Genomic DNA, 13,087 nt, shown 5'->3' with positions numbered 1-13,087 from the left:
GATCGAACAGTCACGAACAGGCGCTGCCGCGCTCGGCAATTCTCGGTAACATTCGGCCGCGTTCAGCGACGATTAGTTGCGCGAGGCAACGCTAGATGGCGCTCGGCCGCCACCTACAGTTCAGTTTGGCGCTTTGACCGCTGCACGGCGTGGCGTTGCGATCGACGTAAGATTCGTAAGATTCTCTTGACTAAATTCCGATTAAGTTAATCGACTGAAGAAGACAACCTCGATTAAGCTGCAATTTAGTTAATCGGAATTTAGTCAGGGTAATCTTCACTCTGAAGTTTGCCGTTCAAACTTCAATTTAGTTAATCGGAGTTGTTGGGGTCATCTTCACGCCCTGAAGTTTGTCATTTGAGTTCGCGCAGGCGCGAAATGTGCCGATGAGGTCGCTGAGGGGGTGTGATTGCGTGATATGTGTGATAAGTGATAAGGAGCACGAGCGTCGAGACTCGAGCGATGCCGGCAAATGACGATTGTTAGTTGTTATCAGTTGTTATAGCGACCACAGTAATGTCGAAGAATTGAATTTGCATGCAAATTGCACGTTACAGGCTTTTCGAATCAACCTAGCAGGTCTGGCACGTGTATTTATATGAAAATAAAAAGTGAAATATGTATATATTCATATTCGCAGCATTAAACATGTATATATGTATATATTCATAATCACGTAGCTTATTTTCTAATTGGATTGATGATATTGTACATCAAACAGATTGATATAATAGTAAATTGAATGTAGAACATATAAGGATCTGTGACAAGTATTGTATAGGTGTGTGTGTGTGTGTGTGTGTGTATATGTGTGCGCGTCACATTGATCTCCAAAGCCAAAAATATGAGTATTCTTCATGTCAGCGAGGAAGGCTGGATCATATCTCACTTGCAGTATCTCAATGAGATATACAAGAAAGTCCAAAACGAAAATGGATTTTGCGCTTTAGGCTTTAACAAAATGATATTCGAGATCAATTCTCAATACTTGAGGCAAAATCAGATAGCTCAGACTGTCCAGGAGTCCCAGGACGGTACCACGATGCTTAACAATAGAAAAAAAAGAAAACGTTCGCAGCGATTGCCGCAGAAAGACTTGGAGGAAGTAGGTTCAGAAACATATAACATTCAAAATTCGTGCCTTAGGTTATTTTAAAATATCAGCCAAAACAAGAATTTGTGTTTTGTTTCACGTAGTATCTCAAAATTATTCTCACGACAGGTCGATAGCGTTAAACAAGCATTCAGCGCAATGATATCTGCCGCGAGAGACAAAGATCTCTTTTGCCGGAATAACTCCTTCGATAACAATGAGGTAGCACGTTTGGCATCCATGAAATTCTATCAAGATACTTATTCCGTCAAAGATGAGAACCTGTATGGATCCAACGATACTAATGATGCTATAATATCCAAGGCTCACGATAAGAAATATGTGTTTCCAAGAAAATGCACATTTTATTGCTATGACGTAAGAGATATGGAAAAGAAGATGGAACTGAGCAAGCAGTATGACTTCATACTGCTGGATCCACCTTGGTGGAACAAGTCAATCAGAAGGAAGAAAATGAAGTGCGCAGAGGCCAGGTAATTTCACTGCGATTTGTTATAAATTAACAAATGGACAATATTTTAATAGAGAAAGGAGTTTAGAGAGAATACAATTGATCTATAAATTCAACTTGTTCTTAATTATTTTAAATATGTCATTAATTGCGTGAGATATTTGAAGAAATGTGTGATCGTATATTCTTTTATAGTTACAAAATGATGTACAATGAGGAATTAGTCAAGATACCAATAAGAAAACTGTTACATTCAAATGGTATTGTAGCCGTATGGTGTACTAATTCGTCCAATCATTTGAATAGTATCTTCAACGAAATATTTCCATCTTGGGGTATTACTTATAGAGCTAAGTGGTATTGGCTCAAGGTAGGCAATGTCTCAATAATGTTGGGAATGCAATGCGATAAGTTAGATAACAACTGCCACTCTAGGTGACACAAGCAGGTGATACAATATGTAATTTTAACTCAGCGCCTGGCAAGCAACCTTATGAATTACTGATACTAGGATCTGCATTGGAAAACGACAAAGTGAATATCCCTGACGGCAAACTGATGATCAGCATACCTAGTGCGGTACATTCTCACAAACCACCTCTCACAGGTACGAGTAAATTTAAACGAGAAATGAATATATTCCGTAAAATATACAATTACAATGAAAGATTTGTTCGCGTCTTTAGAAATCATAAAGGAATATCTCCCGGACGACCCAAAATGCCTAGAAATTTTTGCAAGGTACTTGTTGCCTGGATGGACGAGTTGGGGTCTAGAAATCTTAAAGTTTCAACATTTATCGCTCTATGAAATTCTGGATGAATGTAAGAAAGATGAAAGTGACGCCGACGACATAAAAAGCGAGAATGAGAGTAAAGAGCAACCGTAAAAATGTAAGAGATCTGCGATTCATAAATATGTAAATTATAAGAACGCGTATCGATTCTTTATTATAAATTATTTGCATAATTTCCTCGATACAATTTTTTACGATGTATTGTTCAGGTGTTCGGTAGTTCCGTTCTTTATTGAAGTTCGGTATCCGTATGGATTCATCGTTTGCCACCTCCAGAAGTCCTGACCTGTATTCGACGTCTCACCGTTAGACACGATTATTTGAGATTGTTCAGATCCCGCGTTTAAGGGTCACGTTACTTACACATTTGCTCCACAGTGTACTTCGCTGTCCAGCCCAATTCTTTTTTCGCCAAATCCGTGTTAGCGTACATGGACACAATGTCGCCCTCTCTTCTCTCTTTTATAACGTACGGCACTGTAGTACCAGAGGCTTTCTCGAATGTTTTTATTAATTGCAACACAGTCACGCCATTGCCGGTGCCCAAGTTATAAATCTTTAGCCTGAGGTGTTGTTTGTGCAAAGCATTTAATGCCGCCACGTGGCCGGCAGCCAAATCCATAACGTGAATGTAATCGCGGACGCCTGGAAAGGTATAAAGCGTGAGTATAGAAGCAGTAATGAAAATATGTAAAGCGTTTATTATTTGATATTCTCAACCGTTACCTGTGCCGTCATCCGTAGGATAATCACCACCGAATATGATCAACTCCGGCTTGTGCCTCAAAGCGACCTGAGCGATATACGGCATCAGGTTTGTGAATGGTTTTGTCGGATCCTCCCCGATCAATCCCGATCGATGAGCACCAACCGGATTAAAGTATCTTAGAGATACGATATTCCAACTCTGTTAAAACAAAAGAAATCTTCAATAAAAACTAGAAGAAATAGTACAAACTAGAATGCAAGTGACATACGATTTCTTTCCGAAGGAGAAAACGAAAAATAAAAAATTTGGCCTCTTATTCTTAATCTGGAGTGTATATTTGTACTATAGAGTAATATTTGCACGAGTGTACAAGCACCATATTATTTTACGCGAGTAAAATTTTAATCGTTAGTCGTACGAAGCTAGAGTTTTGCGTAAATTCGAAATTTTCTATATACACGAACCTTTTCAGCTCTGGATATATCTTTGAGCATTTCCTCAATAAAGTACTTCGTTCGGCCATACACATTGGTGATATTGCCGGTTTCGTGTTCCTCCGTGATAGGCAGTTCTGTAGGCTCGCCGTAAACCGTGCAAGAGCTACTGAATACAAGCTGAAAGCAGCCAGCCGCTTTCATCACCTGCAAATAAGGGGACACATCGGAATTGTAGAAATGGCCGGGGAAGCGTACGCTTTGTATAATATAATATTACCTCAAGTAGATTAATAGCTCCTATTATGTTATTTCGATAGTAATGAAGCGGAACCTGCATCGATTCGCCAACGGCTTTAATAGCCGCGAAATGTATCACGCAATCTATTTTGTGCTGAAAGTGACAAATTACTCTTTTCACGAGTCCAGAAAAAACTGCTTTGTAACTCTTTCAACATTACGCCGTATAATATATACAATGAAATAATGATAAATGGAATGCATAATTTGAAATCATTAGCGAACGTAATACCTGGTTAAACACGGTCTCGAGCTTCTCTCTGTCGAGCAGATCGCAGTTGTAAAACGTGACTTTTTTCCCCGTTATTTGCTCGACCCTTTTGAGCGCCGCGGACTCGCCGTCGGTTTCTGTCACGCTGTTTGCAAAGTTATCTATAGCCACCACATCGTAACCGCACTCCAAGAGCTCGACGATGCAGTGGCTGCCGATGTAACCGGCGCCTCCGGTTACGAAAATGGTCCTCCAGTCTTCTCCCATCTTCTCGACTGGACGAGAGAATTCAATTTTTTTTATTTACGGATCGTTTGTCGAGATTCTTCCTCGTACGTCGTATGAAAAAAATGGAGATACGTTCAATTGAATTGAAACAATTATTGGCTTTGTAGAATATCATAAAGAATTTGTTTTAAAAATCTGTGCTATAATATAAATTGACAACGCGTCTTTTTTCCAAGACCAAAATTTGTTTATGAAATTTCCTTCTAATAGAAGAATCTCCTTCATTATAGAAACAATAATACAACTGATAATCATATCGCAGTATCTGTTTATTATTAGTACGAATTCCATTTATTAGTATTTTTAACATATCAATCTCCTCAACGAGGAACGAATCTCTGGAGTAAATAAACTCTCAATTCAAGTTCTAGATGCACACAGGTCAGAATTTTATCGACGCGGGGACGCGCACACTCGCAAACCGAAGAGTGCAGGTGCCTAGGGCATTCACCTTCGTTCAAGTGAGCAAAGAGAGTTCAAGGTCGCCGAAACACGTGGTAAATTAACGTAGCGGGGTCGCGAAGTGTCAGCACCTCGAAGTTAAACAAGAAGAACGCATTATACGCGGCGAGTATATGGAAAAAGAAAAACAAATTATATATACATAACAATTTATATAAATTAATCTGAAATTAAGATTTAATTTAAAAATTGAGAATTTAAATATTTAAACTTTAAATATCTCGAAAATTATATGATTCTAGAATTCAAACAATATAATAATCGCGAGTATATAAAATCATATTTTCGAGCATAATCGTAACGTGTCTGTGTGTTCAGGAATTTTTCCAATTCATTAAATTTACGACTCAACTCGCGTGAAGTCATACTTAACGGTATTCGAAATTACACGGTCACCAGACGCTTATTTGATCTTTAGCAGTGTATATTCAAGCGCGTTAAAAAAAAATTCTAGATTTGTATCTGTGTGAAAAACCATTTTCTTTATATATTGTAATATCCACTATTTAAATAAATTCAACTTAAGTTTTTCAACGGAAATCTATCGTAAATAAACCAAGACTACCTTAATCTACGCATGTACTGATTAATCACCGTTTCATTTGGAATGTGTTCTTGCAACGGCAACGACTCGAATACGAGAGTCTCTACGAACCTTGACCTTTAGAGAAATCACTCGGCATCCTTGGAACCGATTTTTCTCATTAGATCACGAGAGATTGTTCGCGCTCGAAGAGGCTTCCTGTCATTCTAATGTCTATATAATGAAGCTGACGCATTGCTCCAGCGGATTTTTAATTGCGATATACGCAATTCGCTTTTGTTGCAAGATTAGGAGACTTAAGAATATCGTGTAACGGAACGAAGAGTTCCTCGTTACCTCGGTCCAGGATTAAGTAAGAATTCAGTGAGGAACGCGAACGACTTTGATCCGAAGGACTCTGAGGCACTTTCGCACGATAACTGACACCGACTGCGACTCTGCCTTGCTCTGCCTTGAATAGTAACCGTAGAGAAGCGAAGGACTCTTCGGTATATCGTGGGACGCGCGAGACATCCCCTCCTCCGCGATGCTATACCGGCACGCACACTATGCCCTTCCTGCCAGCCTTGTCTTGCTCCACTCCAGCCGTCCGTTCTACGATTCTCGTCTAAAGAGTTCCTTCTCCTCCTTTCACATCGAGAAGCGTGACGAGTTTGCCATCGTCTCACGTGATTTCGCCGCTTGCAACACGACCGTTACTGGATCAGTAAAAGCAGGGAGCTCATCCTCGGCGCCTCGATTGAGCAACGGCTCAGCCTTTGGCCGCAGGAACCTGTTTCGAGGCGACTAATAACGTAATCGCGCGAAACGAAAGAAAAACAACACCATGCCGAGGGGCATCCCTCACTCGCCCCTCGAGGAATGTGTCCCGATTTTCGATTTCGATGGACCGCACGGCGCGACGTGAAATCGCGAGGAATGTCCTACGGCGGGGGAGACAATCGGGAGAAAAATATCATACGCCCAGCTCGTTACACGCGGCATTATTGTATATTTACTGCGTCGATACTACTTGTATCAATTTATGCAACAGTTCCTTCTGCTCTGTATCGAAGTAAGGATATAGTTCGTTTTCGAGCTCCAACACCGCTTGATGATCGTGAGATTGGCACGCTAATACTAGAGATTGCAGTAATAATAATTCGTCCTCGCTCATATTGAGACCTGCAAGAAAGAGGCACTCGTTTCAATAACTTGGAATATATTTGTTACGGACCAGAATTATCTCTGTACAATTGAAAACTTGATTTATACCGTTGTTCACATTTTCTTCCGCCCACGCGTACTTTTCGAGGACTTGGGCGAGAGATGGGGTCAATCTCTGGGGTGATGGCTGAAGAATGAGCAGTAGAAGTACTCGCGTCACTTCGCACCTAATTATATAAATTTCATTATATATATTTATTTTATTATATTAAATGTATTGTTGTAGAGAAAGGTATTATGTATTATGTATTAACTGCAATTTAATATAGCAATGAATTTTACAAATGATTGTAATCACGGAGCCAATCACAGAACGAAGCGAATTTTTTATTTACAAGCTAACAACCGATTGTTTTCGCTATTGATTTTTCGGAGTATTAATTTGTCTCGTACAGCTAATTATTATATCTTTGTGATAAGGTAATACCTATGTAAGATAGCATTATAGTTTCCTCTAGCACCAGCCACAACACAAGCTTCTACAAATTCTACAAATTCATTGAGTATTTGTAATGCAGCGACGTAATCTCCTGTAAGGATAAAATTATCTGAAACACTGCATATTCCAAATTGATTGAAAAGGATAATTGTAAAAATATAACGTAATCATGAGTACACAGATGTGAACGGATCAAGTACTGACCCTGTCTTATATGGAAAGACACTAAGGTATTGATAGCTTTTGACGTAGGAAAGATATCGATTGCTTTGCGCAACTGTTGAATACCGGCGGGACCTGGGCCTAGCGCTAACGCCAACTCTACGGATAAACCAGCCGAAATTGTGTTGAATCCTGGTTGATTGCTGCATCTAGCCATAGAATGGCCAAAGCAACTCACAGCCGCCTGCAACGGGAGCTATATATATATATTTAGTCCTTTCTTTTTACTTCCTTTTTATTAAAAATTCATATTTCACCCAGAGACCTGTAAGTTCTCTTGGCCTATAGAGGGACATCCTATGTCGTTATCTTTTTTCTCAGCTATAAGGAATTGCCTTCCAGCCTTCACCAGAAGATTTATTTCCGAGGAGGCATTTTCCAATGTGCCCTGGCATCTAGCGGCTGCCAACCAGCACAAACCTGCATATTGCCACAATTCCTTCTGTTCGCATTCGGTAGCTAAGGCACCTAAAAAAGAAATCGGATATCTTTATTTTGTATTCTTTGTTTTCCGAGCATAATTAAGAGTTAAATTGTTACGTAGGACTAACTATGTAAGCTGTTCAAAAGTCGAGCTGTGATTAATTCTATGAAAAAGCTGGAGAAAAAAATAGATGAAATTGTAAACCAGTCATGTGCTCCAATATTAAAATAACAGTAGTAGTAATAATCACAAGAAACATACAAAAAATGAAATTAGTCAGTCAACCTTCCAAAAAGCTTGTATTAATATTTTATCTAATTGATATTAAATTGAACACTCACTAAATTGATCGCATGCCTCCGCGACATTTGGCTTCCTTAGAAATCGCCTAAGGGATCAGAAGGGGATCAAAGCAATGAGGAAGAGAATCGTCGTTGAGTCAAAATTGAGCGCTTTAACTTAAAAGATTTACTTTTTCAGTTTGTTCGAGATATTGTGAAACCTCGCTAGAAAGTCCGCGGCCTCCCCGATTCCCTGATTGACGTGGGCCATCCTTTTTTTCAAACTAAAAATTGTGAAAAATTACGCGTGATGCCTGTCACGTTTGACAGTTTCGCCTCCGTAGCGACTCGAGCACGCCTGTCACGCCATAACGCCCGTCGGAAAATTATTTATTATTCCGTTCACATTTTCCGTAAATTCGTCACGATAAAAAAAACGTACATACGACGTAAAGTAAACAAACCCGAATCCTCGTGTCGAGAATTGCAGAACGCTGCATTACCGACGGTACTCCAATTAAGTACCCATTTATGTCACAAATGTAGGAGACAACTGAAGATGAATGTCAAACGTGCGACGGCGAGGACGGCGAACTTCGCAGAGTCGACGGTAGGAGCTAGAGCTCTAAAAAAAGTAGTATTCTCGTTCCGCCATTTTGGATCCAATCATCCAATGGGTGCGTTCAGCCGATACTCCGCTAGCCTAGCAATCGTGAGCAGTCGCTCGTTTTCGCTCGTTTCCTCTCCTTTGACCCAAAATGGATTTCAATAATTGCAAATTTTAACAATATAATTAAAAAAATAAATGTTTTATAGTAAAAATATTGTTAATATATAGTACTTTAATTTTAAATTTATATAATATATTATAATATATTTTATTTATTTCAAATCTAAAAAAATATGGGTCTTTAGTGCGCCACATTGTTGACACGGGCGAGGACCAATCGCGCCTCGTCCAACCACGTCCTATGCGCATCAGCGCTTCAGCAGTCGATTGCAGTCGATCGGTAAACAGCCGGGAGCGATGCAAGCTCGCGTGATTTGACGTATTCGACAAGTTTAGAGCGCGGATCTCTCGGGAGGACCCACTGCATGCGGAACGTTGATCGTGATATCCTTTCCTCTAGGGAATAGTATCCTTTTTTTTTTTTTTTCTTATTCTCGCCACATCATGGACACGGACAGGCCTTTACACGAGGAGTGGAAAAAACGGGTATGTAGGCTGGGTCCGCTCGTCGGACGCGATAATAATCGGGGAAGCCTTAACGAATATTCCGTAATCCCGTTTGTTGGGGACACGTGGATGAATCGAATTAGTCCGCATGTTTTTCTGCGCGGCAAACGCGGCGGAGAATGCATCTCGGGCATGTTGATGACTTCTCAATATCTAATTGACACGTTTAATAATTCTGCAACGTTGCTATGAGTCATTGAATGAGGAGTTTATTTCTTTCTTAAATCAAGATCTTTCTCATTTAAATTGTACAGTAATGTTTTTAACTACATGCTATATTTACTATCGTCAAATTATTAAATCCAATTTTGATGTAATCAGGCGTTTGTGGGACCACTGCCGGACAGTTTTCTGAGAATAGAAGAACGCAACGCACAGTTGCAGCAGGAGGCGGCGGATCAACAAGCCGCTCTGGCCCTCCAGCAGCAGATGCAAAGTATGCCGGTGACTCACGATCCTCGAGTGGGTAGACTTAGCATAACAATCTCTCAGGTAATTGTTTTTCCACAAGCGTGACGTATCCAGCGTTGTTCGAGTCAAATGAGCCAACGACGCGACAATTTGCACTTTCTCGCGCTACAACAGGCTGTCCTTTTCCAGGCCAAATTAGTGAAAAATTATGGAATGACGAGGATGGACCCTTACGCGAGGATACGAGTGGGACACTCGGTGTTTGAGACGCATACGGACTCTAACGGTGGAAAAAATCCACATTGGAATAAAGTAATTCAATGGTGAGAATTCATATCTCGTTCAGATAAGTATGCGGATACGTAGGCACGTGTGTCATTATGACCACATTTATTATTGCAGCAACCTTCCACCTGGAGTTACCCAGATATACATAGAAATTTATGACGAGTGTTCCTTTGTGATGGACGAACTGATTGCGTGGGGCCACATAGAGATTCCACCGCAGGTTATTCAAAAGGGAGAGACCCACGAGGATTGGTACATGCTCAGTGGGAAGCAGGGAGATAATCAGGAGGGCATGATCAATTTAGTTTTCAGTTACACGGTAAAAACCAAGATTGCACTATTTTCTTCTACGTTATATTTATATCACTAATTTACAATATTTATAATATCTCAAGAAAGCAGACCATTGTGAACCAAATAGTTATGAAATTCAGGATACAATTGCGCACATTAATATTTTCTTCGAGTATTACGTTCGAGTTTTATCTTTTCTTTTTCACATTGGAATGTGTTTGCGATAGACCAAGTATCATCCGTACACGGGTTCTTCTTCGATAATGATGGTCCCTTCTGCAACGACTGCAACAATGTTCAGCTCGCCATACGCCCCGGTAAATGTTTATGCGACACCTCCGCCTATTGCTGCACCAGCGGTCGCACCAAGCTCTTTGCCAAATGCTGAGGTCGAGTTGAAACAGGTACTTAATATTGCTGCGTTCCCACTAGACGCGACGCGCGACGCGTATAGTGGGAACGCAGCAATATACATATTTCCCGTCTACGATTCTAGTCCGACGTTCTTTTTGTTATGTACACGTAACTGTTATGCTGTATACTTTTTGCAGATCGCCGAAATGTTTCCAAATGTTGACAAGGAAGTTATCAAATCGGTATATGATGCCAATCACGGCAAGAAAGACATTACAATTAATTCGTTGCTTCAGATGTGCGAATAAGTCCTAATTTTCTACGCAGCTAGAATGCCATACGTAACTTTATCGTATCCTTCGTTAATAAACATTTTTTTCCTTTGGAATGTAAGATGATGTATGAAATTCTAATTTGTAATACTTCCATACGTAATAATATATATTAAGGTCGAACATTCTTTGAATATGTGAAATGATGAAATATTTCACATTCCTCTTCTGGATATTTCTCTTCTGAAGAAACATATTATGTTTTAATTGAATATAACATTGAATTATTCTTACAATTAGTCAATTTTGTTACGTATATGTTATTGTTATTTCAGAGTTTATATTATCTTTTTCTCTACTCATATTTCCATATACATGAGTATTTATTTATTCAATTGCGTTATATATTACATGATTTACTGGTCTCTGTATATAATTTAAATACATATTGCGCGTTTTACAACATTGTAAAAAAATATACGCTTGATTAATAGTTGCACACATATATAAATTGTAATAAATATCAAATATATATAATTTGTACAATTATTCATATCAAAGAAATAGAATAAGCCGAAAGTGTCAGGGAATTACGAAAATTTTATACATGAACAGCGAAACGACTGTAGCTACAGAAATAATTAACAGTGAATGTGTATTTCTTACTGTTGAGTTGCAGGGCATAGAGTTGTTTTTAGATTTACAGGCACACACTTCGATGTTATATCCTTCAGTCTAGAAGTATATTCCAAAAATATTATAATTATATCTGTTTGTTTATCAAGTGCTAAGATATAATCATACAATCGTAAAGAAAAATACGAATTACAAATCGCTTATGATACATACGTATTGAACGTAACAGCCTGACGTAACCGGCAATACTTCTGTGACTTTCCCACGAAAATAACTGACATTTATAACTACAAATATAATATTTACATTTATTTATATCCGCTAAATCTTATATATAAATGCTGCGACTACAAAATCTGAGTCAATTTCATTTTGTTGCTGTAGAATATATTTACCTGCGTTATTGTACATGTATGTAAACTTTACACAAACGCTACCATCATCCATCTGTTTCATGCGATCTTCTTTAATTTCATTATTTTTCCACATATCAGTTAAATTTGGCTTCGTAGCCTCTGGAAAATATTATGAAGGAATACCGCTTAAACAGAATTGAATTTATAACTGAGAACGAACACGAACGTTGCACACTTACGAAAAAGCAATGGTTCTATACACGGAGTGTGTTTAAATGGTTTATCACCATCATCCGATGATGATTCATCATTAGGGTCACCGCAGTCTATCTCACCTTCTGAAATTGATGGCCCTGGCCATGTGAAATGAAAGCAATGTGGCCCTTCGATACCTGTCGCTATATACAAAAATAATAGGGTCTAATTAAGAACAAACCGATTATATTCCAAAAATATTATAATCTAAACAATTGATAAATTGTGAAGCGTCGAACGAAAGCAACCGAATATAAATTGTTCTGGATCATTTCTTTGTATATATTAAGTCTCATATAATTTTTAACACACAATACATATATATCGCGTTTTAGCTCGAAAAATCATCTTTCTCATTCACAATGTGATACAGACTAAGTTTATAAGTCAAATTTATCCCCCGTGTATTTTTATATATAATTTATATATCTAATGTGTATGTAATTATATATATATACACACACAACACTTATATGAATACGAATTGTCTCAATGCTCTACATGTGCATGTATGTACGCGGATAGGTGTTTCCCGTGATCTATTCTTATATCGGTTGAATATCGAACAAAATACTGGCGGTGGCTTAAATGTTTTCTGACCGGCTGCTCCAACGCGAGTCTTGAACGAAAATGTATCGCTAATATCGACGGCCTAAAAAGCTATGCGGTGTTATTTGGTACTTATATTTTTACGATGTTTATACGATATTATCGAGACACATAATGCTATAAAGAGAAATAAATATACTTACCTAAAAACACGTATGTGAAAACCGTTAACAATACAGCCAAGTAAATCCCTTTCATTTTTGCATGTTTGAGAGCTGACTCGCGCGACGATATTTTAGATATTACTCACGTTGCTGCAAGATTAGAAGCTTATCTGATAAAATCGATCACAATCGTATGACAGTGTCTTTTATATATAGGGCAATCGTTATCAACATACAGCGCGTGATTGTATAAAGAAACATATAAAAATTAATTAACCGCATTGATTTAGTCAGTCGTTTTGTTAAGTTTTGCTTTTTGTGAATTATACGCGCTATTTGTGTACTCCTGTCTTGGACGTTTTTGGTTATTAATACTCTTTACATTTTGCC

At 38.6% G+C, this 13,087-nt stretch overlaps 4 protein-coding genes across 7 annotated transcripts; 2 read left to right on the top strand and 2 right to left on the bottom strand.

Moving 5' to 3' along the window:
- Window positions 1-154: 154 nt before the first annotated feature.
- Window positions 155-3,393, top strand: Mettl4 (Methyltransferase like 4). The gene is made up of 7 exons (XM_077418354.1): window positions 155-1,105; window positions 1,223-1,587; window positions 1,761-1,935; window positions 2,001-2,172; window positions 2,252-2,458; window positions 2,571-3,023; window positions 3,106-3,393. Exons 1-5 carry the CDS (start codon window positions 845-847, stop codon window positions 2,452-2,454), a joined length of 1,176 nt encoding a protein of 391 aa, XP_077274480.1. The 5' UTR covers window positions 155-844; the 3' UTR covers window positions 2,455-2,458; window positions 2,571-3,023; window positions 3,106-3,393.
- Window positions 2,486-8,412, bottom strand: LOC143904081 (UDP-glucose 4-epimerase). Of its 4 annotated transcripts, XM_077418359.1 has the most exons (9): window positions 8,073-8,412; window positions 7,942-7,988; window positions 7,564-7,644; window positions 4,037-4,290; window positions 3,785-3,898; window positions 3,535-3,711; window positions 3,088-3,268; window positions 2,725-3,006; window positions 2,486-2,647 (listed from the first exon to the last, which is right to left on the bottom strand). In XM_077418359.1, exons 1-9 carry the CDS (start codon window positions 8,150-8,152, stop codon window positions 2,553-2,555), a joined length of 1,311 nt encoding a protein of 436 aa, XP_077274485.1. In that variant the 5' UTR covers window positions 8,153-8,412; the 3' UTR covers window positions 2,486-2,552. The 4 variants fall into 4 exon arrangements, with proteins under 4 accessions (XP_077274485.1, XP_077274481.1, XP_077274483.1 ...); XM_077418355.1 differs by lacking the exons at window positions 7,564-7,644; window positions 7,942-7,988; window positions 8,073-8,412 and adding an exon at window positions 5,421-6,294; XM_077418357.1 differs by lacking the exons at window positions 7,564-7,644; window positions 7,942-7,988; window positions 8,073-8,412 and adding an exon at window positions 5,646-6,293 and having other exon boundaries at window positions 4,037-4,340.
- Window positions 8,413-8,868: 456 nt separating this feature from the next.
- On the top strand, window positions 8,869-11,470 carry LOC143904043 (toll-interacting protein). The gene is made up of 6 exons (XM_077418264.1): window positions 8,869-9,097; window positions 9,440-9,610; window positions 9,719-9,852; window positions 9,932-10,136; window positions 10,339-10,515; window positions 10,663-11,470. Exons 1-6 carry the CDS (start codon window positions 9,056-9,058, stop codon window positions 10,771-10,773), a joined length of 840 nt encoding a protein of 279 aa, XP_077274390.1. The 5' UTR covers window positions 8,869-9,055; the 3' UTR covers window positions 10,774-11,470.
- Window positions 11,052-13,071, bottom strand: LOC143904045 (uncharacterized). Its single transcript, XM_077418267.1, has 5 exons — window positions 12,737-13,071; window positions 11,969-12,127; window positions 11,769-11,888; window positions 11,587-11,660; window positions 11,052-11,472 (listed from the first exon to the last, which is right to left on the bottom strand). The coding sequence occupies exons 1-5, from the start codon at window positions 12,789-12,791 to the stop codon at window positions 11,320-11,322; spliced, it is 561 nt and encodes a 186-aa protein (XP_077274393.1). The 5' UTR covers window positions 12,792-13,071; the 3' UTR covers window positions 11,052-11,319.
- Window positions 13,072-13,087: the final 16 nt, after the last annotated feature.

Source organism: Temnothorax americanus, unplaced genomic scaffold, assembly GCF_048541705.1.
Source record: "Temnothorax americanus isolate GAGA-0224 unplaced genomic scaffold, ASM4854170v1 Scaffold5, whole genome shotgun sequence".
Lineage (NCBI taxonomy): Eukaryota > Metazoa > Arthropoda > Insecta > Hymenoptera > Formicidae > Temnothorax > Temnothorax americanus.
Note: the sequence above shows the minus strand (reverse complement) of the source record. Positions and strands in the feature narration are given on the sequence as shown.